This window comes from Camelina sativa, chromosome 7 (assembly GCF_000633955.1).
Source record: "Camelina sativa cultivar DH55 chromosome 7, Cs, whole genome shotgun sequence".
NCBI lineage: Eukaryota > Viridiplantae > Streptophyta > Magnoliopsida > Brassicales > Brassicaceae > Camelina > Camelina sativa.
In genome coordinates this window covers 8,089,893-8,110,455 of record NC_025691.1, presented here as the reverse complement: position 1 = coordinate 8,110,455, position 20,563 = coordinate 8,089,893, and the positions used below count along the sequence as shown (strand labels likewise).

Below are 20,563 nucleotides of genomic sequence, written 5' to 3'. Positions count from 1 at the left end.
TTTTTTTTTATATACGAGAAACCTCTCTTTTATTCATAACAAGTTCGTGATACAGAAGCCATGACTGTGCTAAGTCATACAGTTCTTAAAAACAAGAAATTAATACAAACAGATGCCCATATTACAAGTAGAATAAAGTTGGTAACCGAATCTTCCGCTTCGGTTAGCTTCTTATCTCTTCATGACAGGACAACTAACCACGCCCATGGTTCCCGTGTCCACGATTCCCGCGTCCACGATTCCCACGTCCTCGGTTACCCCTTCCTCGAGCATTAGAAGATTCTTGTATCTCCTTAGCTTTGATGGAAGGTTGAACTGGTCTTTCACGCAAAATTCATTGTCCAGCCGGAGTCATTTGATCCAATATTCTCGACTCAGTGTCGGAATCATCGGACTCAATTGAATCTCCATCTGACTCAAGTGACTCTCCATCTGAAAACGAAGACCCCAAATGGTTAAACCTGTTGTTAGTCATGACATGTCTTACCTCACGTTCACTAAGAGCATGTTCATGTGAGCCTGCTATTTCAGTAACTGTTTCAACTGAGTAAACAGCCTCAGTTACAATTCCAGCTTCAACAATTGTATGACAATCTGCCACCTCGGTGCTTTCCTCTATGACTTGGATTTGGCTAGCATCAACTGCTAGAGCTGTATCGAGTTGGATTTTTGTGGTTGTGGTAATAGGAGCAACTGGAGGCTCAGATGGAAGAGTGATTGGTGATACCAAAGCACAGAGACTAGAAATACTTACAATAGTAGGAGCGGTGACATCTTTTGAAACCAGCTGAGTAATTTTTTCATTCGGCAGATGGGGGTGCAAACAGCGGGAGGCCTTATGCCCTAACTGTCCACAATCTCCACAAACCGCTGGGATCCAAGCATACTCAACATTCACCATAGAAATGTTACCCCTTTTGTCAGCTGCAGCAATCCTAGGAGGGAAAGCTTTACTCAGCTCCACTTCCACCAATATCTTGGCCTCCCCCATTAAGGAAGGGTCAAGTCTTGGTTTATACGTAGCCATAGGAGCACCTAAACCTGATGCAATATGACTAATTCCTGGAATTGAGTACAACCTGTGTGGTATATTTTTGAGTGTTACCCAGACAGGAATAGTTGATATCTCTAGGAGATCAAATGTTTCTGCATCAGACCAAGGAGCAACAAACATAAGACAATCATCAACATGCCATATTCCTCTTTGGAGAACCCACGCTATGGTTGAAGCATCTGGGATATGGAAGAGAAATCTTGAACCATCTAACTTGCGCATAAAGATCTTACACTTTCTACCCCAAATTCTATTTAACACTGCATGAATCAAGCCATTAGGAGGAGGACTACATCTATAGAACTGACCTAAAACATATTCCTTCTGATTCTCAATACCTTGCAACAAGACATGACTCGGAATTGTTACTTTTGGAGTACCGTCTTCCATATACTCCGGTGAGGTAGCTCTGTAAAGATTTCTTGCTGCCGGATCCATTTTAGCAGCTTAAGGAAACCTTAGATTATCTTCCTGTGATGATTCAGGAAGATTTTTCCTCGGNCCCCATTAAGGAAGGGTCAAGTCTTGGTTTATACGTAGCCATAGGAGCACCTAAACCTGATGCAATATGACTAATTCCTGGAATTGAGTACAACCTGTGTGGTATATTTTTGAGTGTTACCCAGACAGGAATAGTTGATATCTCTAGGAGATCAAATGTTTCTGCATCAGACCAAGGAGCAACAAACATAAGACAATCATCAACATGCCATATTCCTCTTTGGAGAACCCACGCTATGGTTGAAGCATCTGGGATATGGAAGAGAAATCTTGAACCATCTAACTTGCGCATAAAGATCTTACACTTTCTACCCCAAATTCTATTTAACACTGCATGAATCAAGCCATTAGGAGGAGGACTACATCTATAGAACTGACCTAAAACATATTCCTTCTGATTCTCAATACCTTGCAACAAGACATGACTCGGAATTGTTACTTTTGGAGTACCGTCTTCCATATACTCCGGTGAGGTAGCTCTGTAAAGATTTCTTGCTGCCGGATCCATTTTAGCAGCTTAAGGAAACCTTAGATTATCTTCCTGTGATGATTCAGGAAGATTTTTCCTCGGTCCAGATATTGTTACTCCATTCGCAGCTTGTTGCGAGGTGGATGAAGAGGTATACTTTAGCTTCTTCGCCCAAGCTCCTTTCAGAGGTGGAGAAACCAAATCCTTAGGGGCATTGGGTTTGTTAGATGCATCAACAACAATCTCCACGGTTCAGATGAAAGCTTGTTTGAAGACACCGGTTCAGGCTCGGCGTTAAGTGGTAATGATGGAACCTTCGGAGGAGGTTGACTTACGGCATCGTGAGAAGAGCAGTGGGTATCTTCCGGCGAGACACCATCCACCACTTTGGATATCGATGCCACCGGAGTAGTAGAATGAACAGAGACCAGCGATTTCTCAACAGCCGTGGGAAGGAGAGACTTCACCGGCGGTGAAGAAGAAGAGTCGGGAGCAGAGGATATGGTGATTTGGTTTGCAACCTCTAAATCCGACGCCGACCAACGATGCTTGCTAGGCCATCGTGGATCTGGAACTGAAGTTTCTAAGCAAGCAAGGAGAGGCGATGAAGATCTCCGGTTGAGACTTGACGGAGGAAGCAACTCACCAGAATTTTCTTCAATTTTGGATCCCAGATCCATGTCGAATAAACCACCGATTAATACTCAAAGTTGGTTTAATGGCTAGCTAGAGATGGAACAAAACCGAATATGGTGTTCGTGAGTGACGACGCGCCGGAGCAACGCCGACCTGAGGAAATACAGGTTTGGTTTTGCTTTTCTCCCTGTCCAATACTCTTCATGACATATACTAAAATATGGTGTTTTCAACCAAATATGGTGTTTTCAGCAACCAAATATACTCTTCATGACATATACTAATACAGGTTTGGAGCAACGCCGAATATGGTGTTTTCAACCAATATACCAACCACCCATATTAATTAATATTCAATTATTAATTTAGACTAAAAAATCAAACAGTTTCCCTCTCATGATTCAATTTCTATGTTGGCATATCTATGTTGCTTCATTCCTTTTGTTCCCATTCGCCAAATAATTTTGCTCCTCATCACATCAATGTAAAGGAGAAACTAAATATGCATATCTAAGTAGTCAAGCATGCCGTCTGGGTTGGCGTTGAAATAATATAAGAGGAAAAGAAAAAAAAAACGTGACGACTACTTAGCTCGCGTACAAAACTGTAATGCACTTATAATATCATCAACTATGGGTGTGATTGGTAAAAAAACATCTAGTATAGTTAACAAAAATTGGTAAGGAAATTAAGTTGAGTACAATAAATAGATAATTGAGTGAATGTTTGTTCACAAAATAATTGAGAATAACTTAGATTAGAGAAGAACAAATTTGAGTTTGTTTTTATAAATAGGAAATATGAAATTTATTTTTGAAGGATAAAAAGAAGAAGCTAAAGATAAGATAAATATATGTTTGTAAGTTGTAATATTAGATAATTTCTTTGTTGCTCTTGTCCTCTCTTTTCATTTCATCTAAGCAGAGGGAAGTTTTATCCTCCCATTTTTTTACAGAGGGTATAGCAAACAAAAACTACGTCTTTTTATTGACTGGTTTAAAAAAAAAATCAGGGACGTAGCAAAATTCTTTTTCTTTATTCTATTTGCAAATCTTATATATTTCTATTACAAACACTTCATATCCTATATATATATCTTTACATCCAAGATGTAAGAAGAATCATCCCTCTCTCTTTCTCTCTTAAACATGGATAAATCTTCAATAAGGTGCTTCTTCTTTATAATTCTCACCATCCTCGGCACCATTGTTTCGTGTTCAAGTGCTGCGAAAAATGATAGAGAAGTTGGTAAGCCATATGATTGATCATATCTTGATTGTTTTTTTTCCCTACAATATATGACGCCTTACAAGTTTTCTTGTTTTGAATTTATAAAATAATTATCTAATGCATTTGATGTAGAGGATGAAAGCGAATTCAGCTACGAGCATAACAAAGAGAACGGGCCAAAGAACTGGGGAAAACTGAAACCAGAATGGAATATGTGCGGCAAAGGAGAGATGCAATCTCCAATTGATCTTACGAACAAAAGAGTTAAACTTGTTTCTCATCTTGGAAAGCTTAGTAGAAACTACAAACCTTCTAATGCCACTCTCAAAAATAGAGGCCATGACATGATGGTATATATTTTACTTACCCATATTATGTCTATCCCTCGTTTATAAATTTTCATACCTTTATATGTAACTCTTATTTATTTTTCTCAGCTGAAATTTGGAGAAGAAGGGGCAGGAAGTTTTAAGATCAATGGAACTGAATATAAACTCCTACAGCTTCATTGGCATTCTCCCTCTGAACATACTGTCAATGGAAAAAGGTACAAAATTATATTCTAACTTTTAATCATTTTGTACCTTTGTTCATTGGCATTCTCCCCTATAGTTGGCATATTTATAAACTATAGTTGAAAAAAGGTACAAATTATTTATAAATTAGAATATTATTTTCCTTGTTAGTATACTAACTATATGACCTACATGATGTGCAGATATATAAATTAAAGATTTGATTATCATAATATATGTAGTCTCTATTAACACATACCAATAGTTATATTTTTGATAAAAAAATAACATACCAATAAATTTAATTATTAGTATAAAACAGATTCTTATATAACTTTCTTAATATTTTCATTCTCCTAGATTACAACCCGCTCAATGACTTGTTCTTAATTTATATATTTTTTTTAGTTCCATTATTGTTATAAATGCCTAAAAATTGAGTATTGATTATTGTTTTATAAACTTTTTTATATCCACACGTTCATACATAGTTGTGTCTTGTGTGTAATAATATGCATATATAAGAGTAAAAATTAACAAATAACATCAATTTTATATAAAATCAAAATATATTTCTGAAGGACAAAACTTTGTTGATATATGTATATATAAATATAATATGTTCTTTACTTGTGTTACTAATTCTTTGAATATGGTAAATAATAAATGACAGGTTTGCTTTAGAGCTGCACATGGTTCACGAAAGCAAGAACGGAAGTATGGCTGTAGTCACAGTTCTGTACAAAATCGGAAGACCAAACTCCTTTCTCAAATTGGTATAAATTGCCAGAATTATTACCTATTGCCAGAATTAAGTTTTTAGTTTTTTTTTTTTTTGCCCATGCTTTTAGTTATCTAAATAATAAATATCTTTAACCAATTTTTGTGTTTTGTTTTTGTTAGTTGGAACAAAAATTGGTGGCCATTACAGATCAACATGATGCCGAGAGAAATGTAGTAATGATCGATCCAAATAAAATTAAGACTGAGAGCAGGAACTATTATAGATATATTGGATCACTTACCACTCCTCCTTGTACGCAAAATATTACATGGACCATCTTGAAAAAGGTACTACACTTGATTGGTAACTTGTATACAGTTTTGTAGTTACAAATCATAATTAGAAGTTTATTTTTATTTCATATGTTTTTTTTTCTTTTTTTAATAGTGATATCATTTTTTTTTTCTTAAGTTTTAATGTCTTCTAGAGGATTCAGTATTATCTTTAAATTTTGTTCTTTTATCTTTTAGTTTTATATCGTTTAATCAATATTTTTAGGTAATTTGTAGATACGAACTGTGTCGAAAAGCCAAGTGAATTTACTCCGAGTAGCTGTTCATGATGTGAGTTTTATATAAATAATTATAATTAATAAGTTTCACAATATGACAATATTACAACTTATTTTGTAGAAGTGAAATATATATTTTTGATATACAATTTGCAGGATTCGAATTCAAATGCGAGGCCGGTTCAACCTACAAATAAGCGTGTGATACACTTATACAGGCCAAAATCTTCATGATTATTCAGTTTTTTTTTCCACGATAAAGAGTGTAAATTCTAGGGAGATTATGGTGTATGTACAATCAAATAAAAATTGATAATTTGTCAATTGACAACCAAAAAAATTGTAAGAATATTCTCTGTATATACAAGAGTACCTTAGTGCACTTATAAACAAACACACATATATATATATAGGGAATGTATGCTTTTTTTTTTCTTTTCCTTTTGTCTTATATTTATTTTACATTAAATTTTCCTCTACCACTCTATCTTATTATGTCTTTTCATGAAAACCATGTAAAATATACTATTTTCTACATTATTTTCTTAAACCTTAAGCACACACACACATATATATATATATATATATCGTAAAACCTCTATAAATTAATAATGTTGGGACTATGATATTTTCTTAATTTATAGTGATATTATTTTTTCTATAAATGAATATCTATTATCTTATAGTATAAAATAATAAAAGAAATATTTTTTATTTTTTATTCTTAAAAATTGTGAAATTGAGACAATAAGATTGGACTTTAGAATGTTATCATGATTTTGGAATTGAAATTTGAAGATTTAGAAGAAAAAAATTATTGACAATAAATTACAAATGCTATAGATAAATTCACTTATACACATGGCATACATAAATCTATATTTATGAATAATGATCTCAATTGTCGTTTTTAATAGCTTACAAAACTATCAAAATAAAATTATGCATATTTAGCTATTTTTGTGTGATGTTATAGAGTAGGGGTATTTTATAACATTATATTCAGAAAGTACACCATACTAATTGTTTTAGATAAATAAATTCTAGGATAAAATTCAAGCATATTATATATATATATATATATATGTATGTATAAATTTATATAATTATTAATTTATGATATTATTAAGACTATATTTTATTATACGGAGATTTTAAAAAACTATTATTTTATTAAATTTTGTTAATTTTAAAAATTAACAATTTATCTTGTTTATTAATTTATAGAATACTAATTTATAGAAGTTTTACTGTAATTTTTAGGCTTCCAATATGTCACCGGTCTTGCGGATTGATTCATCAGAAATCAAACTATTTTGGCCCATCGCAGGGTGTGATGTGCCTAATGAGACGGTCGCCTGTTTTAACACCTTTATTTGCAGTCAGTTTGGGCTTTGCTATATGTACAACATGGCCACAAAGAAGGGTTCTCTCCATTTTTTACTTGGAAAAAACGATGTGTATCCCCCCCAAACCTACAAATTCTGAACCACGATCTCTGGCCACACAATTCGGAATTGTATCCACACAATTCAAGATTCACAATCATAAAACAAACCAAAACGTTTTGAACATTAATCGAAATTCAAACAACAATCTGCTACAATCTCAATTTTTTTTCCTGGAGTTAGCAAAGCAACTTGGTCTATCAACTCTTTCTCAAAGTCTATTTTTCTCAATGTTTCTTCTACATAAAATGACTAGCGATATCACTAATATTGCGAAACGCAGAAGTCTTTTTACCTAAGATACAAAGCTGTGTCTTTTGTTTAGCCTCTCACAGCTTGAACCGTAGCAATCATGTGAGCCATCACGAGAGCATATCGAACAGCGGTGTGCTGTGGAGTGTAATTGTCTCCAAGTCCAAACTCCCCAAAGTTGAGATCTATGTTCACAAACTTACCAGGCAACGACCTTTTAGACAGAGCTTCATGCCATATCTCCAAGAACTCCTCCATCACTTTTCTTGACTTTTCCATTGATGATATAGGAAGATACTCCACCTGCAATGATACACACAGAGAGTCTTTAGTTACAAGATATACAACACACAAACTCCACACTGAAATTACAAGAAACAAGACAAACTGGATTTAGAAAACTTCTAGATGCATCAAATAGGATCAAGGATCATCACCAAAAGGGACGCTCCATGTACCCTTTTGGTGATTAGATTAGCATTGAGACAATCGGAATTAAAAATAATAGCAAGGGGTTTTTCATCATCTCGATACATCAACATAGTTACAACCCATAAACTCCAAGTTGAGATTACACAAAACAAGACTGAAGAAACTTGGAGATGCATAATCAATATTGTTCAATTTTCATTCATCTGTCTTAACATTTTACAAGGAACTCTGTTAACAATATACAATCTAGAACATGGACTTCATCAACTAAACACATCAAACATTGTTGATCACTAGTTTCAATTGCTCAAGCTCTAACACTGAAATTAGCATCAAGGATCATCTCCACCAAAAGAGACTACAACAATTTTCCTATATGCATCTAACATTGTACACTTTTCATCATCTATGTTAACATTTTCATTCACCTATCTCAATTTCTCAAAGCTCTAACATTTTAAATCAGCATCAAGACCCATTATCACCAAAAGAGACTACAAAAAAAATACATTGTTCACTTTTCTTCATCTCTGTTAACATTGGCATTCACCTATCTCAATTGCTAAAGCTCCAACACTGTAAAATAGCATCAAGACCCATCATCTATAACAAGACAATCAAGAACAAGGATTCTAATCATCTATATGCACCAAACATTGTTGTTATTCACCTATCTCAATTGCTCAAACTCTTAAAAAGCTCAAATCTTTGTTTTACCTCCATGACGATTCCTCTAACATTCTCAGAATGAGTAGGAACAACTTTACCAACTCTCAATCTAAAATCACCAAGCTGATACTGAAACCCTTCAAAGTAAAGGGCAACTTTGGATTTATAAGACTGAAGCCTCTCCATGATCAATTGAATCGACGAATCAGCTTCAAGCACAATCCTCTGAGACCTGATGATGAAGTAGTACTTGTTGGGCTGATCAGCGAGTGAGATCCCTAAGAAATCACGAGGGAACTCGGCTTGATTAGTCTGGTCTCGTAACAAGGGTTTGTAATAGTTGAGAGTAGCTTTCCATCTTCCTTCTTTGACACCATTGATGCTCTCTACGCATTGTGTAGCTTCGTTTAGGATTTGGCTGCTTACTGTTGAACCTTGATTTGGTTGCCAGTGTAAAACCCTAGAGAACCAACAAATAAAACACCCAGAGATTAATTACTAAAGGGAACGAGAAAAGTTGGAGACTTTGAAGGTTTGTATGAATGAATTTGATTTGATTTGATATGATATGATTCAGTTTTTGCAAATCGCATCGAAACGTTACCATTTGACAGGCATTGTTGTTGAGGAAGGAGGAAGACTGAAAGCTACAATTTCGCACTGACCCAACCAAAATTAAAGTAAATAAACAAGTGCGAATTTAAAACTGTATTTTAGTTCATTAATAACTAACAATAGAAAATTTTATATTGACCTTACAGAATAATAAAATAATATTTTTGAAGTTATATAATAAAATTATTTATTATTATTTCAGAAATTAAAAAAAAATAAAATTATCGCTAAAACCTAATATTTTATACACAAATTCTCTACATAAACAATACTCTACTTCATATCAAAATCTACATTTACAAAAACAACTAGGTTCGGATCCGCACGTATATACGGATTGTTTTTACATATTATTTTTTAAATTAGAAATTTTTTATGTAAACTTCTACTCACATCTGCATGAGTAATATATATAAGAAAAAATTAAGATATAATTTAGATAAGTGATATTACGTGTATATTATTCTAAACTAATCTAAATATTTCTAACTGTTTGTTTAAGGGTGTTAAATCAAATTTGGATTCGGTTTCAGTTTTATTTATTTCACATATTAAACCTAGATATATATAATTTGGAATGAGATACTCGTCTTGTTCTGTATGCATCAAAAAATTTCGTTCCATAACCGTTCTCTTTTAAATACTTACATGTTCGACTATATTTATTTTAATAGATTTAGACTGAATACCCGTATTCTCTGTTTATAAATTTCATTTTTATTAACTTTAAATATTTATCTGGCATAACATACATAATTATTTGAATGCATAGCAGTTTGATATTTGGTTTAGTTTCACTTCTGATCAGACACAAATGAATGATGATTTTTTAAATATCGATAAAGAAGACAACTAAAAACTAAATAGAAAGACAATGAGAGAAAATGATCTTGTCCTTAAGCATGATAAAAACTAAACCATAACCCTATTTTGGACTATAGCCGTACATAACAATTAGAAATCTTAATTGTTAATCGTAAATATATGGTTAAATTTATATTAATTGTAACCGTTAATTTACTGTAATCCTATCAAAACTGTTGGTCAACCAGATAGTTGAACTATAAATTTTTTACCGTAATAAATATACTAATAATTATATATTTAATATGATATAAGATATATAATATAATATATAGATATACGATTACACTGAAAGAGCATATCAATTGAAAATAAATAATATTAACTATATCATATCATCAAAAAATATCAACTGTATCATATCATCAAATAACCACAACCGTATATATCCATAACCGATAGTTAATAAACAGTAATCGTACCCGTGGTCATGCCTGCTTGTCCATACCCATCTCGTTGCATATCGTAGAATTTTCAGATGACCTAAATATAATTGTCAAGCGATCAAACCCATTTAATATGTCTGATTGCAACGTTTAAATTTTTTTGACCCGAAAAAATCCCATTCATCGTAATTCACATGAGTAAATAGTATTTTTGCATGTGTTCTGCTTGAATTCCTGTTCCCAAAATTCTCGTCATGTATTTTGTCATACATGAATATACCCACACAAAATTCTCATAACCTGATTATTATGGAACTAATTTGAACGATTTCCTAAAATATAATAAATCTGTTGTTTAATCTTCCTCTTAATATGTAAATTGAGTCAGTTTGGCAAAATAGATATTTGATATGATTTTTTTTTGTTTAACCTTTAAGTGTATTCCCCAATTAATAGTATAGATTTACTTCAACTTTTGAATGAAATATTCCTTAGTTATACTAATGACAATTTAATGTAAATCCCTTATATATTGAATGATATTCGATTCTTTTACCATTAGAGCTTTATAAAATTATTAGAAAGGTAAAATTATTTATATTTTTGAAGATATGATTTTAAATATATATATTTTTACATTTCATAATATATTTATATTATTATATTTCAATACATAGTGAAATTAATTTAATTTTGAAAATATGTAGGGGATAATATTTATCAATTTTTGAATAATATTTACCAATTTTAGAATTTTTAGGAGCAAAATATTATGTATATAGATAATTGAATATCAGTGGTAGTTGAGAAAAAAAAGAAAAAAAATATATATATATATATAGCAATGGTATATAGGAGTGACAGTTTTATGTAATTTTATGGAATACTAAGGGTGAATAATAAATTAGATATGAAGCTCTCTGGCGATGACACATCAGTTTTATCTCCAGAATGTTTTTCTTTTAATATATAGGAGATTAAAAAAAGGAAAAAAAAAAAGAACTTACCTCATTCTTTTTTTTTTTCTGGATTCTACACATATTGCCCAAATTCAGCATGCGCCCTGATGTTTGCAAATACGGATCTAATTTAACCTATATATATATATATAAAAGAATTTTAACCTATAAATAAAACTTTGACAATAAAAAATATATATTTTAATTGTAAATTTGGTATATAAAGTTAATATATATTAACATGTTATACCAATAAATTAGATTGTGGTTTACAACTATAGCTTTCATACCTGTTTTGTTTACTTCGGAGTATCCCTCTAGAAAAAGAGTCAGAGAAACGGCAGCGATTTAAATAAAGATTCCTACAATACCCTACCTATTAAATAAAATCGCAAACAGAAACTAAAAGAAAAAAAAAAGCAATGTTGCATCAAACTGCTTGTCGTTTTGTAGTTGGATCTCCAAGTTTTTAAATAATATTAACTACAATGGTGTTAATATTAACACCAATCACTAATGTAAATTTGGTATATTAAGATCTCTGCACATGAGTGCATCAATTTGTAATACAAGATCACTAGTCAATATAGGTTTTGTTAGGGTTTCTTAGACTTTACCGAAATTATAATTAAAGAATTTTGATATTATATCCAAGCAAAAATAATGGTACTCAAATACTGGTCAAAATCATAGTATAAAACTAAGTAAATTAAATATATAACATTATAAAATGAATAGAATAAATAATTTTTCACTATTATTTTGTAACTAACAAATTTAAATTTACGTAAATATTTCTCAGTACAACAAGGGTCACTGTCTAGTACTTTTTAGAATTACATTTATACATCCCAAATAATTCCATTCCTGTACAACATTAATAATTTAACAAAGTTTGCCCTTAAACTTAAAAAACAAATTTAAGAGGGGTTATTGAATTAAAAAAAGATTTACATACATTAAAGATTATATTTTTCGATATTATGATAAAATATCACTATTACATAGCTCGATACACTAGTTAATAATTTACTCTCATTTTGATATTTTATTTACAGTTACATGCCATTGTGTTTTTTTTCTTTCAATAAAATATTAAATATTTTCATTTCATTTTTTAATTATATCACGTCTATTATTCTTTAAGAAAAATCTTACGTATATCATATTTTTAATAAAAATAGTTATTAAAATATTCTACCAAAAATTGTTTGGAAACCATTACAACATTACAAGTATCGAGCCCTATACATAAATACATAATAGGTGATGTCACATCCCCTAAAACGGAAGTACGTTACTAAAGTACGTTGTTTCCACAAATCATAAAGGGAATATTTTAAAAAAACATTTTATATCATCTAACTTATTATATTAATTTCCTTTATTAAAGTATTTATCAAAGAAAATCATTTGATATCTAATTTAACATATTAATTTGTTAATTATCATTATATTTCACCTCTTATTTTTATATATGAGTCTATTTTGTGAAACAAATAAATTATAATATTATCTATTATAATTAAAAAATAGTTTTATTTCTGGATATACCATAAGTTAAATTTTTAAAAACAAATATAAATGGTTCAATCTATAAAATATTCAAGCTTTAGTAATATTATTCCTTAAAAATAATATCTATTGAATTAAAAAATTTACTGAGTAACGGGTCAAAATTTCAATATTTAAATTCTATTTCATATTTTTTTGTTGAATTTTATAATTTTAGATTATATAATAAACTTTAAATAATTTATTTTGAAATATTTTTAAAATATTGAAACTTGATATAAAAAGTAGAAACGGGTTACCGACTCTTAACGGTCAAAGCGAACTCGTTCATTCTTATATTCTGAATTCTTAAATTTGGAATGAATTCTTAACTTAAATTTGTTATAACAATGTCAAGAAACCAAGTATATTAAAAAAAAAGTATAACAATATATTAAAGTACTCATAATATAACAACTCGCTTTTTAAAAACCAAATTTACAAAATTATTTTTTATAATTCAAGTCATGATTTAGATTATACATTGTTGAACTAACTTCACATACATAAACTAATACAACATATTAAAATTTTATTTTAAAATATATAATATACTAAATTTTGTATAAAAAATAATAATAAGTGTTATAGCACGGGTACTTATCTAGAATCATTAACAATATAAATTTTACAAAATATGTGTCTTTTTTCAAGCCATCATATTTAGCATATGATTTTATTGCATAATGTTTTATCTAAAAAAACTTTTAAAAACAATCACATAAATTATATTTTATATAAAAATTACAATATAAATAAAATAAATTTTAACCCGTGCTCTAGTACGGGTCTTAATCTAGTAAATTTAGTATTTCAATTTACAAACCAAGACTATTCTTCCACAACTAAAGTTTTATAATGGCATATTCAAACACCATAAACACATTTCCTCAAGAATACTCATACCTCAAAATATCCTTTAAAAAAATAGATATATTCAGATTAGAAATTTAATTATATTTTCCATAATGAAAGGTTTCATCTAATATTCCTCTAATTATAGAAAATCTTAAAAAAACCGAAAAAACTCAAAAGATTTAAATGGTATAAAGAAAAATATTAAATCATTTAATTAGGTTATATCCAAAAAATGATTTTCAAATCTGATTGTTTATTAATAGATAATTAAATTAAATAATTTAATTATTGAGTAATAAAAATTATATTTTAATGTTTCCGTAAGAAACATGCAAAATAGTTATGGTTACTCGATAAAACATAGAATATATGAATTTGAATATTAATAACAGTGTTCTCTTATGAGGCTGCCAATAAGAATGTTCCAAAATTTCAGTCACCAAAGAAATAACAATTGCGAATTTAAATGTAGTCTTCGGTCTTTGAGTAGCTGGTTGTAAATAGATCTGTCCTCTTCAATGATCAGAACAACCCCAGCTTCAAATACACGGTAAGATTGCGGATATGCCCAAGCCAATCCATATTCACAATCACTCTATCCAGCTTTTTTATACGCTACACCTTCATCCCTCTTGTTACACCACGTGAATAATGGACATTGAGACCCCATATCCGTTAGAGAACCAAACTGAATAACAGCTTGAAAATCTTTCATGATTGTCCTAACGTTGGTATAGTTTCAAAACATGAGTGTTCCTCCAACAGTAATATCTCATTAAAAATCTCCAAAAAGCATCTCTCCACAATTTCCTCTTTTCCTCGACAAAGTTTGATGCCGATACGAATGAACAACAAGATTCACTTGGACAATTCTCCACCAACATAGCACAAGTAATCATTTGTCCACTCCTAAACACCACCGTAGTCTTCGCCATTTTAACTGGATAATCTTCCCCATTTTCCCCATCATCATGAAGCACCTCAAAACGAGATGGTGATGCAATACACACTTGTTCGTAAACTAATTGTTTGTTCTGTTTTCTTGTCTCCAAAGGAGAAAATTCACACAAAGCACCTTCGTTGTTTCCCTCTTTTTCCTTTTGAAATAGAGACGACACAGCTATTTCTCCCTCCCATGTTCTAACTCTTTCCCGAACTGAGATTATGTGGACAATATCTATGTTCTCGCACCATATCGACGGTATTACATAATAAAAGTGTAACTTAATGTTTTCTGTTAGAATCTAACTATATACATAAGAAGATTGCATCAGCGTCAACTGATTTTTCACAAATAAAGTTTTAAGTCTGCTTTTCTAGAATTTCAACCCTACTTTATTTTTTGATTGTTTCTTATTTTTTTCATGATTACAGATTTTGGCATACAATGAGAGAAGATCTAAGATAGCTTTATCATACATTGTAAAATTAAATGTTATAGTTCTTAGTTGGCTTTTTTTGTGCCCTACATATTTGTAAGTTGTTCCACATTATGGTAATTGTATCATTTAATAATTGTGGTAAAATTAAAATAGAAAATGCCAAAATTAAAGCTTAATAATAAATTGGAACAACAACATAAGAGTATCTTTGGTTCTTATGCTATATAAGGGGATTAAAGGATCCCATGAGCACAAGAGGTTCAAAGATAGTTAGTGTCAACAACATAGGAAGGTTTTTTAGTTTATGTAAAAAAAAACTCAATAACAATTTGCCATGATGTAAAATTAATGGTTTCGAATTACAAGCACTCTCTCACCTATGAAAGCTTTGGGTTGATGCGACCTTTTATCTAACTTGATTTACAACAATTTTTTTGCTAACTAAATTGATTTACAACAATTAATTCTCATTCTGGGCAAACTCCATCGCCGAAAGGTGGTGTTTGAGTTTTGGCAAATAACCAATGAGTAATTTCTGTTTTTATGTTTTTTAAGAGTAAAATATTGAGCAAGATTAGAATTTTCATGCCTTAATGTTGGAGTTTTGTTTTGATGAGATCATGCATTTTATTGAGCTAAATATCATAGTAGGTGAGATAATTAGATATACTAAACTACTATAGTCTCTTTTAGTTTAGTTTATTAAAAAAAAGAAAATTCATGTTACAATAAGTTTACTTAAGAAACAAGTTCATTTCTTTCAAGAAAAATATGTTTTCAATATACCCACACATTCATCTTCTAGTAATACATAAAACTTGATTGATTCATCAAACGTATGCTTTTTCTCATGAAATACAACGTAATATTTATGAAATTTATACAGCAATATCATTGAACAGAGGTACGCCTCGCCGTCATTTCTTAAACACCGGTTGGAGCATGATCTGGTGCCCTCTTGCTTGCTTGGGCCCAAAAGTCTTCATAAACCACTGATTCTTGTATGAAGCCACTATGTATCCCATCGCTAATCCAAATACAACTCCAAGTGCAATGCCTAAACATACAGCTATCCAACTCAATGGTTTTTCTTCTTCTTCTTCTTTTCTCTTTAGCAGTTCGGGTTGTGGTGGTGTAGTCGCTTTAATATCTCCACAAACATCCTTAAGGGAGTGACCATTAAGTCCGGGGTTTCCCTCGTATGATGAGCAGTTTTGTCGTTGAAACTGTGTGCCTTGTGGTATGGAACCTACAAGCTGGTTATGTGAAACGTTTATCCACTCAAGAGAAGAGAGAGCCCCAAGCTCAGTAGGAATCTCACCAGAGATCTTGTTTTGTGACAGGTCTAGCGACTCGAGATTTTTCAGGTTTGCCAAAGAATATGGGATGTGGCCCGTGAATGAATTGATAGACATGTTGAGATTACGAAGCTCCTTCAACAGACCAATAGAGTCAGGAATTTGGCCATGGAGTTTATTTCCTGATAAATCAATGGACGTGTAGATTGTAAGGACTTGATCCATCTCCATTGACACTCCTTTACTCGTCAAGATAAGTGAAGTGTAGTAACGGTATGTACGAGTATTCCTAATGTACTCTGGTTCCATATTATAATCTCTCTTGGAGGACATCACAGTCCAGTTTACGAAGAAGTCGGAAGGCAAGGTACCGATGAAGTCATTATGTGACACATCAATGATTTTCAAGTCAGGAAATCCAAAGAAAACCCCATCAGCGTTATGTAACGTACCGTGAAACTTGTTAGAGTTGAGGACAAGAACTTGAAGCTTTTGCAAAGAATTCAAATGGAAAGGAAACATGTCGTTGATTCTGTTTCTTCCCACATTTAGAACTTCCAAAGCAGAACAACCAATAAGAGAAGCTGGTAGTTTTCCTTCTATTCGGTTGTAGCTGACATCAAGTGACCCTAAGTTCTTGGCGTTCATAAAGATTTCAGGAAGATGTCCGCTGAGCATATTGTTACGAAGATTTAGATCAAAAAGATAACTCATCTGAGTCTCTAAACACCAAGGAACTGACCCGTGGAGGTTATTGTCTGATAGATCGAGGACGTACAAAGAGCGTAGTTCACATAACGATCGAGGTATCTCTCCCGTGAAGTTATTCTTCGAACCAAGAAAATATAGAATAGACTTAGACGGGATGAAGACTGGTCCTTGAAAATAATTTGACCTTAGATCCACACTAAGGATTTGACTCCCATGATAACCTTTGAATGATCCATTGTAACCGCTGAGAGAGTTGTTAGAAAGATTCACATCGGACAACTTTGGAAGTCTCCACAACCACTCTGGTACTTGACCTTTGATTTTGTTGTTTGAAAGGTCTATAGACGCTACATTCCTTCGGTATTTTATGAACTCGGGGAACTCAGTGATGTTGCAGCCTGGTAAATACAACTCTTCCATTTGTGATGTAAGATCTGAATCAGAAGTGATGTTTGCTGTTGAGACGGGGACTCCCAAGAGTGCCAACAATATTAACTGCTTCAGAGGCAAGAAGATGTTTAAGTCAACTGGACTGACTTTATTGTAATCGATACGGTTAATAATCTTAATATATTGTATATTAGGTAACATAGAGATATTCTCAACCCCAACGAGGTCTTGGTGTTGGCTATAATCCAAATAGATGTGAGTCAATGAAGGTATCTTGACTAGGGAAGGAAGGGTGGCTCCCGTGAAATAATTCTCACACACACCAAAATAAATTAATTTGGAGAGTTGGCTAATGTTTGGTGGGAAAGAACCAGTGAACTGATTGGAAGAGAGAGCGAGTGAACGTAGTTGGGTAAAATTGAGTATTGTACTTGTCAAGTCTCCACTAAGCTTGTTTCTCTCAACATTAAAATATGTCATTTGTTTTAGATTGCCAATAGAAGATGGGACTTCACCAACAAAACCATTTGAAGAAAGATCAAGATTAGTGAGATGAGAAAGGTTCCCAAGTGAAAAAGGAATCTTTCCTGAGAACTTAGAATAGGAAAGGGTCAAAGAAACCAAATGTTTGAGGCTGCCAATGGAGTCAGGTATGGTACCTGAAAAGGCTGTGTTGTAAAGGCTTATCTCTAACAAAGAGTTATTTTCTTGAAAAATGGGAAGGTTGCCTCTTAGATTTAGATTGTAGTCTAAGGCAATGGACTCTAACTTGGGGATCAGAAAGATACTGCTTGGGAACTCCTCAAGTAGGTTGCACTCGACAAGATGTAGCAATCTTAGAGACGACATGTTTGNTTAAGTCAACTGGACTGACTTTATTGTAATCGATACGGTTAATAATCTTAATATATTGTATATTAGGTAACATAGAGATATTCTCAACCCCAACGAGGTCTTGGTGTTGGCTATAATCCAAATAGATGTGAGTCAATGAAGGTATCTTGACTAGGGAAGGAAGGGTGGCTCCCGTGAAATAATTCTCACACACACCAAAATAAATTAATTTGGAGAGTTGGCTAATGTTTGGTGGGAAAGAACCAGTGAACTGATTGGAAGAGAGAGCGAGTGAACGTAGTTGGGTAAAATTGAGTATTGTACTTGTCAAGTCTCCACTAAGCTTGTTTCTCTCAACATTAAAATATGTCATTTGTTTTAGATTGCCAATAGAAGATGGGACTTCACCAACAAAACCATTTGAAGAAAGATCAAGATTAGTGAGATGAGAAAGGTTCCCAAGTGAAAAAGGAATCTTTCCTGAGAACTTAGAATAGGAAAGGGTCAAAGAAACCAAATGTTTGAGGCTGCCAATGGAGTCAGGTATGGTACCTGAAAAGGCTGTGTTGTAAAGGCTTATCTCTAACAAAGAGTTATTTTCTTGAAAAATGGGAAGGTTGCCTCTTAGATTTAGATTGTAGTCTAAGGCAATGGACTCTAACTTGGGGATCAGAAAGATACTGCTTGGGAACTCCTCAAGTAGGTTGCACTCGACAAGATGTAGCAATCTTAGAGACGACATGTTTGAAAACTCATGTGGAATTTTTGAGGAAATGTTCGAGAAGCTCATATCCAGTTCTCTAAGGTTACTCAAGTTTTGAGCAAGTAGACGAAGAAAAGATTCATCAATAGCAAAAGATGAATAAGAAAGATTGAGAGACACCAACTTGGTTAGCTGAAGAAGCTTGGTTGGAGTTGGGCCTGAAAATGATGAACGGGCGAGGTTAAGTCTTTCTAACTCCATTAGTTTATCAAAACCAGGTGGGATTGGCGAACCAGTGAAATTGTTGTAAGCCAGGTTCAAGTCACGGAGATGAAGTAGTCTGAAAAGACTACTGGTGGATTCAAGTTGGCCATGGAGACAGCTGGAACTAAGGTTTAGTCCGACAACATTGCCTGACATAGCATCACACGTGATACCATCCCACGAACAACAATCACTATTATTCACCCATGATGTTGTCTTTGGATAAGAGGAGACGTCAAAATAAACAAAAGTAGGCTTCTGAATCCCAAACTCCTTCTTGAACTCAAGAAGAGCATCTTTTTGGTCTTGATTACACAAGTGTTGTGTAGCAGAAATAAAAGTGTTTAGAAAACTTGAAACGAGGAAAACGAAACAGAAGGAACGAAGAATGAAGCTCATTTTTTGATTATATAAGGAAAATTTAACATTTGTGAAAAGAAAAAGCATTTGAGTAGTGATGTTATAGATTAGTGCTGCTGGTCACCATATATAGAGTACAAAGCTCCATCGACCTGACGACAAAAAAGAAAAAAAAAAAAGCTCCATCGACTTAATACTTTGAAGCATATTAATTATTGAGTCTTCCTTTCAGTAGACAAAAGCATGATTGCGACTTGTAAACTCGTTCTTGCCACCGAGAGGTCAATCTTGTTAAGAAATTTAGAAATGAATGTGAAAATGAAATTTGGAGTTTAGTGATGGGAAAAAATAAAAACCAAGTGCCGTGTGGCAATTTTTGGTGATATGCCTTGCAAGTTGTCTTGTCCAACATTGCATTTCCAAAATTTGTATAATTGCGGGGTGGACAACGCGTATGGTTGGTGACATCAGAAGTGATAGCATGAGAGAACATTTATGCTTTCTTACTTATACACTAGATTTTTTTCATTGGGTATAGCAGTATTTTACAGTAATTTAAAACTTATAACAATGTAAAATATGAGTATAAATAATAAAATAATTCAAAATGTAAATAATAAATTTATAGAAAACTTTTTTTGTTAGCTACTTATTGTCGGTGATGATGTTTATTTAGCAAAATGATGGTTTGTTATATATCACTTAGTAACGAAGATTATTTAAGAATCTCACAAGCAGTTCGAGCTTTCTTGTTGGTGTAAAAATTCTTCTAATTTGGTTTGTCCGTGCAGGTGAAAGATGATCTTTGCGTTCCGAAAAGTTGTAGACCTGCATCGTCAGAGTATTTAAGGACTGTCTCTCGGGTGCAGAAGACTCACAGCAAA

At 32.4% G+C, this 20,563-nt stretch overlaps 4 protein-coding genes across 8 annotated transcripts in view; 1 reads left to right on the top strand and 3 right to left on the bottom strand.

Annotated features, from left to right (window-relative positions):
* Positions 1-6,037, top strand: part of LOC104700717 (alpha carbonic anhydrase 2-like) — a 12,960-nt gene extending 6,923 nt beyond the window's left edge. Inside the window, exons 1-7 of one of the 3 annotated variants that reach the window (XM_010416278.1) lie at positions 3,741-3,908; positions 4,023-4,240; positions 4,328-4,437; positions 5,079-5,181; positions 5,309-5,476; positions 5,699-5,752; positions 5,857-6,037. In XM_010416278.1, coding sequence (XP_010414580.1) covers positions 3,809-3,908; positions 4,023-4,240; positions 4,328-4,437; positions 5,079-5,181; positions 5,309-5,476; positions 5,699-5,752; positions 5,857-5,934 — 831 coding nt within the window. In that variant the 5' untranslated portion in view covers positions 3,741-3,808 and the 3' untranslated portion in view covers positions 5,935-6,037. Of the gene's footprint in view, positions 1-3,740; positions 3,909-4,022; positions 4,241-4,327; positions 4,438-5,078; positions 5,182-5,308; positions 5,477-5,687; positions 5,753-5,856 lie in introns of those variants that run through there. The other 2 variants (XM_019227566.1, XM_019227567.1) reach the window with 2 other exon arrangements.
* On the bottom strand, positions 16-2,139 carry LOC104700716. Of its 3 annotated transcripts, XM_019227564.1 has the most exons (3): positions 1,964-2,086; positions 1,583-1,885; positions 55-1,011 (listed from the first exon to the last, which is right to left on the bottom strand). In XM_019227564.1, the coding sequence occupies exons 1-3, from the start codon at positions 2,061-2,063 to the stop codon at positions 335-337; spliced, it is 1,080 nt and encodes a 359-aa protein (XP_019083109.1). In that variant the 5' UTR covers positions 2,064-2,086; the 3' UTR covers positions 55-334. The 3 variants fall into 3 exon arrangements, with proteins under 3 accessions (XP_019083110.1, XP_019083109.1, XP_019083108.1); XM_019227565.1 differs by lacking the exons at positions 1,583-1,885; positions 1,964-2,086 and adding an exon at positions 1,393-1,549 and having other exon boundaries at positions 16-1,146; XM_019227563.1 differs by having other exon boundaries at positions 60-1,011; positions 1,583-2,139.
* Positions 7,249-9,198, bottom strand: LOC104700714 (mediator of RNA polymerase II transcription subunit 20a). Its single transcript, XM_010416277.1, has 3 exons — positions 9,106-9,198; positions 8,550-8,961; positions 7,249-7,703 (listed from the first exon to the last, which is right to left on the bottom strand). Exons 1-3 carry the CDS (start codon positions 9,117-9,119, stop codon positions 7,470-7,472), a joined length of 660 nt encoding a protein of 219 aa, XP_010414579.1. The 5' UTR covers positions 9,120-9,198; the 3' UTR covers positions 7,249-7,469.
* Positions 15,853-19,838, bottom strand: LOC104700713 (receptor-like protein 12). Its single transcript, XM_019227558.1, has 2 exons — positions 19,095-19,838; positions 15,853-18,367 (listed from the first exon to the last, which is right to left on the bottom strand). Exons 1-2 carry the CDS (start codon positions 19,764-19,766, stop codon positions 16,037-16,039), a joined length of 3,003 nt encoding a protein of 1,000 aa, XP_019083103.1. The 5' UTR covers positions 19,767-19,838; the 3' UTR covers positions 15,853-16,036.